We start from the raw sequence: 7,500 nt of genomic DNA, 5'->3' as shown, positions 1-7,500 counted from the left end.
TTTACAGTCCCGAACAATGACAGTCAAGCTTTACCATTGGCCTGTGGAGAACTGGGACAACATAGACTCTTACCAGGAGGACTTTGAGTTGGATACACGCTACCGTGAGTATGCAGTTGCGGCTTCCAAACATTTGATCGCTTGCCCATCCGTGCGTGCCGCTATGTGCATGTCATGTACGTAACTTTGGGGAAATAAATGTGCTGTATGAACTTTGCGGAGGTTAACGGTACTTTGGGCTGTGGGATTGAGTGTGTTGTGCAGGTGTTTGAGTTGTATTGGCGGGTTATATGGACGGGAGCGGGGAGGTGTTTGTTATGCGCGATTAATTTGTGGCATATTAAATATAAGCCTGGTTGTGTTGTGGCTAATAGAGTATATATATGTCTTGTGTTTATTTACTGTTTTAGTCATTCCCAGCTGAATATCAGGTCCCACCCGCCTCTCACAGCATCTTCCCTATCTGAATCGCTTCCACTGCCCTCTAGTCCTTCACTCTCACTTTCCTCATCCACAAATCTTTCATCCTCGCTCAAATTAATGGGGAAATTGTCGCTTTCTCGGTCCGAATCGCTTCCGCTGCTGGTGGCCATGATTGTAAACAATGTGCAGATGTGAGGAGCGCCACAACCTGTGACGTCACGCGCATATCGTCTGCTACTTCCAGTACAGGCAAGGCTTTTTTATCAGCGACCAAAAGTTGCGAACTTTATCGTCGATGTTCTCTACTAAATCCTTTCAGCAAAAATAGGGCAATATCGCAAAATGATCAAGTATGACACATAGAATGGACCTGCTATCCCCGTTTGAATAAGAAAATCTCATTTCAGTAGGCCTTTAACTTAACTTTTAGCTGCTTTTGCAAGTACGCACCTAACAGACAACTTTTTATCTAGCCGGCGGGCTTACTGTTAGCATTTAAGTTAAGCTTAGACTTTTTACCATTAACACGCAATTTCTGCCCAAATTGTATTTTGTTGTGTACATTGCTTTTCATTCATTTCCTGTGCATTCTAGGAAGCAAAGAAAGAAGACAGCTTGTCTCGGGTGTCTTAGCCACAAGCTAAATAAGGAAAAGCCCAATTGGATGAGACACTAAGGCACTTATTCAATGCCATTTGGCTTTTTAATCAGGTCAAAGAGCAGGGAGTGAAAGGTCATCTTATCCTCGCAGGCCAAATCCACCATATGGACAGAGGGCGGGATTTAGCAGCTGACTCAGATTATAGTTTGAAACTAACCTAGTTCAATGTGGGACTGTAGTAAGTCCCACATTCTTCAACCATTCTACCACAAGTACACAACTAGTACTGTTAAATTTACAGTGTTGTCGTAGAAAATACACAACTAGTACTGTTAAATTTACTGTGTTGTCATAGAAAGTACACAACTAGTACTGTTAAATGTACTGTGTTGTCATAGAAAGTACACAACTAGTACTGTTAAATTTACAGTGTTGTCGTAGAAAATACGCAACTAGTACTGTTAAATTTACTGTGTTGTCATAGAAAGTACACAACTAGTACTGTTAAATGTACTGTGTTGTCGTAGATAGTACACAACCAGTACTGTTAAATGTACCGTGTTGTCGTAGAAAGTACACAACTAGTACTGTTAAATGTACCGTCTTGTCAAAGAAAGTACACAACTAGTACTGTTAAATGTACCGTGTTGTCAAAGAAAGTACACAATTAGTACTGTTAAATGTACCGTGTTGTCGTAGAAAGTACACAACTAGTACTATTAAATGTACTGTGTTGTTGCAGAAAGTACACAACTAGTACTGTTAAATGTACAGTGTTGTCCAAGAAAGTACACAACTAGTACTGTTAAATGTACCGTGTTGTCGTAGAAAGTACACAACTAGTACTGTTAAATGTACCGTGTTGTCAAAGAAAGTACACAACTAGTACTATTAAATGTACTGTTGTTGTAGAAAGTACAAAACTAGTACTGTTAAATGTACCGTGTTGTCAAAGAAAGTACACAACTAGTACTGTTAAATGTACCGTGTTGTCGTAGAAAGTACACAACTAGTACTGTTAAATGTACCGTGTTGTCAAAGAAAGTACACAACTAGTACTATTAAATGTACTGTTGTTGTAGAAAGTACAAAACTAGTACTGTTAAATGTACCGTGTTGTCAAAGAAAGTACACAACTAGTACTATTAAATGTACTGTGTTGTTGTAGAAAGTACACAACTAGTACTGTTAAATTTACTGTGTTGTCGTAGAAAGTACACAACTAGAACTGTTAAATTTACTGTGTTGTCGTAGAAAGTACACAACTAGTACTGTTAAATCATACTTGCCAACCCTCCCGGTTTTACCGGGAGACTCCCGGTATTCAGTGCCTCTCCCGACAACCTCCCGGCAGAAATTTTCTCCCGACAAACTCTCGGGATTCAGCCGGAGCTGGAGGCCACGCCCCCTCCAGCTCAATGCGGACCTGAGTGGGGACAGCCTGTTCTCACGTCCGCTTTCCCACAATATAAACAGCTTGCCTGCCCAATGACGTCATAACATCTACAGCTTTTAGAGAGTAGAGTGCACAACTGCGCACACAACAAGGAGACGAAGCAGAAGAACGAGGAATATACAGACATGGCGACGCCGTCGACGAGCAAGATGAAGACATACGCTTGCAAGTTCCAAAACGAATGGAAACAAGAATTTCAGTTCATCCAGGACAGTTGGAAGGGGAAGGGTTATGTTGCCTGTACATTTTGTATAACAGACTTCTCCATTGAACACGGTGGCCGAAATGATAAACTCATTCATGAACGGAGAGTGAAGCACATGGCGGCGGCAGCGCAGAATCGTTCACAGCCCAGTATTATGGGCCACTTCGCTAAATGGAGACACGATGGTGTAACGTATGCCGAGACAAAGATGGCTATGCTGATAGCCGGAAGCTTCTGGCTGCAAAGCATTGAGTAGATGAGTGTTGTGTGTGTATATGTGTAAATAAATGAACACTGAAATCCAAGTATTTATTTTATTTATATATACACTACCGTTCAAAAGTTTGGGGTCACCCAAACAATTTTGTGGAATAGCCTTCATTTCTAAGAACAAGAATGGACTGTCGAGTTTCAGATGAAAGTTCTCTTTTGCTGGCCATTTTGAGCGTTTAATTGACCCCATAAATGTGATGCTCCAGAAACTCAATCTGCTCAAAGGAAGGTCAGTTTTGTAGCTTCTGTAACGAGCTAAACTGTTTTCAGATGTGTGAACATGATTGCACAAGGGTTTTCTAATCATCAATTAGCCTTCTGAGCCAATGAGCAAACACATTGTACCATTAGAACACTGGAGTGATAGTTTCTGGAAATGGGCATCTATACACCTATGTAGATATTGCACCAAAAACCAGACATTTGCAGCTAGAATAGTAATTTACCACATTAGCAATGTATAGAGTGTATTTCTTTAAAGTTAAGACTAGTTTAAAGTTATCTTCATTGAAAAGTACAGTGCTTTTCCTTCAAAGATAAGGACATTTCAATGTGACCCCAAACTATTGAACGGTAGTGTATATATATATATATATATATATATATATATATATATATATATATATATATATATATATATGAAATACTTGAGTTGGTGAATTCTAGCTGTAAATATACTCCCCTCTTAACCATGCCCTTAACCACGCCCCCGCCCCACCCCGCCCACGCCCCCCACCTCCCGGTATCGGAGGTCTCAAGGTTGGCAAGTATGTGTTTAATGTACCATGTTGTCGTAGAAAGTACACAACTAGTACTGTTGTTTGCATGCTACCTTAAATGTTAGCAGATTTTGTAGCTCTTTTAAAGGCCTACTGAAATGAAATTTTCTTATTTAAACGGGGATAAGCAGGTCCATTCTATGAGTCATACTTGATCATTTCGCGATATTGCCATATTTTTGCTGAAAGGATTTAGTAGAGAACATCGACGATAAAGTTCGCAACTTTTGGTCGCTGATAAAAAAGCCTTGCCTGTACCGAAAGTAGCGTGACGTCGCAGGTTGAAGAGCGCCTCACATCTGCACATTGTTTACACCAGCAGCGAGAGTGATTCGGACCGAGAAAGCGACGATTACCCCATTAATTTGAGCGAGGATGAAAGATTTGTGGATGAGGAATGTGAGAGTGAAGGATTAGAGTGCAGTGCAGGACATATCTTTTTTCGCTCTGACCGTAACTTAGGTACAAGGGCTCATTGGATTCCACACTTTCTCCTTTTTCTATTGTGGATCACGGATTTGTATTTTAAACCACCTCGGATACTATATCCTCTTGAAAATGAGAGTCGAGAACGCAAAATGGACATTCACAGTGACTTTTATCTCCACGACAATACATCGGCGAAGCACTTTAGCTACGGAGCTAACGTGATAGCATCGTGCTTAACTGCAGATAGAAACAGAAGAAATAAGCCCCTGACTGGAAGGATAGACAGAAGATCATCAATACTATTATTACTTCTACTATCAGGAGACACCGAACCAAACTCTGGACCTGTAACCACACGGTTAATGCTGTCCAGCCTGGCGAAGCCTAGCAATGCTGTTGCTAACGACGCCATTGAAGCTAACTTAGCTACGGGACCTCGACAGAGCTATGCTAAAAACATTAGCTCTCCACCTACGCCAGCCCTCATCTGCTCATCAACACCCGTGCTCACCTGCGTTCCAGCGATCGACGGCGCGACGAAGGACTTCAGATCATCGGTGCGGTCGGCGGCTAGCGTCGGATAGCGCGTCTGCTATCCAACTCAAAGTCCTCCTGGTTGTGTTGCTGTAGCCGGCCGCTAATACACCGATCCCACCTACAGCTTTCTTCTTTGCTGTCTCCATTGTTCATTAAACAAATTGCAAAAGATTAACCAACACAGATGTCCAGAATACTGTGGAATTATGTGGTGAAAACAGACGACTTAAGCTGGCCACAGTGCTATTCCAAAATGTCTGCTTCAACCCGTGACGTCACGCGCAAACGTCATCATACCGGATATTTCCCGGGAAATTTAAAATTGCACTTTATAAGTTAACCCGGCCTTATTGGCATGTGTTGCAATGTTAAGGTTTCATCATTGATATATAAACTATCAGACTGCGTGGTCGGTAGTAGTGGGTTTCAGTAGGCCTTTAACCTTTGTTTTGTGCATTCTCACAGGCAATGACATAATTTCCTGGATTGCCAACAAGATGAAAATCCCTACAGAAGGTAGATATATCAACTCCTTACAGGACAGAATCACCGTATAATACCTCAGCCTTTATCCATAAAAGTTCCCTTTGCTGTTCCCTTTGCAGAAGCTCTGGTCTTCGGCACCATGTTGGTGGCCTACGGTTACGTCTATGGTCTGCAGAACCACAGGAAGCTGGTCATGTGCAACGACGGCAGCCTTTATCGCTTCCAGGCAAGAGTCTTGTTTCAGTTCAGAGACCATTATTCACTCCAAATGCTGGGACTGTTAAATGTACCGTGTTGTCAAAGAAAGTACACAACTAGTACTATTAAATGTACTGTGTTGTCATAGAAAGTACACAACTAGTACTGTTAAATGTACTGTGTTGTCGTAGAAAGTACACAACTAGTACTGTTAAATGTACTGTGTTGTCGTAGAAAGTACACAACTAGTACTGTTAAATGTACTGTGTTGTCCTAGAAAGTACACAACTAGTACTGTTAAATGTACCGTCTTGTCGTAGAAAGTACACAATTTGTACTGTAAAATGTACTGTGTTGTCGTAGAAAGTACACAATTTGTACTGTAAAATGTACTGTGTTGTCGTAGAAAGTACACAACTAGTACTGTTAAATGTACCGTGTTGTCGTAGAAAGTACACAACTAGTACTGTTAAATGTACCGTGTTGTCGTAGAAAGTACACAACTAGTACTGTTAAATGTACCGTCTTGTCGTAGAAAGTACACAATTTGTACTGTTAAATGTACTGTGTTGTCGTAGAAAGTACACAACTAGTGTTGTTAAATGTACCGTCTTGTCGTAGAAAGTACACAATTTGTACTGTTAAATGTACTGTGTTGTCGTAGAAAGTACACAACTTGTACTGTTAAATGTACTGTGTTGTCGTAGAAAGTACACAACTAGTACTGTTAAATGTACCGTGTCCTCAAAGAAAGTACACAACTAGTACTGTTAATTGTGCTTAAGCTGACATTCTTACTTTATTGTCAATCCTCCTTTTTAGACGCCATACTTCTGGCCCACACAGAAGTGGGTTGCAGATGACACCGACTACGGTGAGCACATGACACACTTTCTGTTGAAATGTAAACGTGCAAAGTCCTTCAAACAAATCATGAAACTTATGATTGATTTGGAACTTTTCTAAGCAGCATGTTTTTAGGTGGTGAAAGTCCACACATGACAGAGTCAAAGATTGACTGAAATCAGTACTTTTATCGATACCGATGGAATTCACATAAAATAAAACAGTATTATATTTCGATACCTTTGTTGAACGTGATGTCACGTCCCGTTACGTACTCGCCACCAGCTCAAACACTTGGCGGGCAAACAAGCCTATTTGTAGCAGACTGCCCCTAAGTAATGTTGTCTTGTCATTTTCCATGCCAACAGAGGAAGCATGTCTTTTCACCCAAAAGTAGGGCTGCACTTGTCAAAATGCGCTAGCTATCTTGATGCTAATTTACTTTGGATTGTTCATGTACATGCTACTGATTAGCATTAGTGATTTTACTTGGCAATTTCAACATCTCCAAACTTGTCAATGAAAAGTACAACTAAGATGCATGTTACAATCAAACAGCTGGTGTGTAATAAGTACAATACGTACAGTATTAACACTTTGTAGGACTCAACCAAAGACAAGGCTGGCACAATCAACTTAATGGCAAAGACTACTTCCTGACTATGGCAACACACCTAGGACAAAGTGAAATGAATGCATGCTTGCAAATAATACTCAAAAGCTTAAGAAAACTAAATAGATGGATGGATGGATGGATGATGGATGGAAGATATATGACAGTTGGATGATAGATGGATAGATGACAGGATGAATAGCTTAATAGATGGAAGATGGATGGTTGATGGATGAATGGATGGATGTCTGTGTGAATGGATAAACGAATGACAGATGGATGGATAGATGGATGGTGGATTATGAATGGATAGATAGATATAATGATTGATGGATGGATGGATGAATGATAATGATGGATGATGGATAGATGAATGATAGGTGGGTGGCTGGCGGATGGATGGATGGATGGATGGATGATGCATGATGAATGAGTGGATGAATTGATGCATAGATTGTTGATGAATGGATGGATGGTGGGTGGATGATAGAGGGATGGAAGGATGAATGGATAGATGAGCATATGATAGGTAGAGGATGGAAGAGAGGTAGATGGATGGATAATAGCTGGATGGATGGATATACTGTAGGTAGATGAATGAATGAATGATGGATGGATGATAGGTAAATGGTAGATACATGGATGGACGATAGG

The 7,500-nt window shown here is 40.8% G+C and overlaps 1 protein-coding gene across 2 annotated transcripts in view; it reads left to right on the top strand.

Annotated features, from left to right (window-relative positions):
• rgs9a (regulator of G protein signaling 9a) overlaps nucleotides 1-7,500 on the top strand; it is a 37,959-nt gene that overhangs the window by 9,544 nt on the left and 20,915 nt on the right. For both annotated transcript variants that reach the window (XM_062050515.1, XM_062050516.1), the window contains 3 exons: nucleotides 5,169-5,219; nucleotides 5,309-5,415; nucleotides 6,210-6,261. In XM_062050515.1, coding sequence (XP_061906499.1) covers nucleotides 5,169-5,219; nucleotides 5,309-5,415; nucleotides 6,210-6,261 — 210 coding nt within the window. The remainder of the gene's footprint in view (nucleotides 1-5,168; nucleotides 5,220-5,308; nucleotides 5,416-6,209; nucleotides 6,262-7,500) is intronic.

The sequence above is a fragment of the Entelurus aequoreus genome, linkage group LG06, assembly GCF_033978785.1.
Source record: "Entelurus aequoreus isolate RoL-2023_Sb linkage group LG06, RoL_Eaeq_v1.1, whole genome shotgun sequence".
Lineage (NCBI taxonomy): Eukaryota > Metazoa > Chordata > Actinopteri > Syngnathiformes > Syngnathidae > Entelurus > Entelurus aequoreus.
The sequence above is the reverse complement of the archived record's forward strand: the minus strand, read 5'-3'. Positions and strand labels throughout refer to the sequence as shown.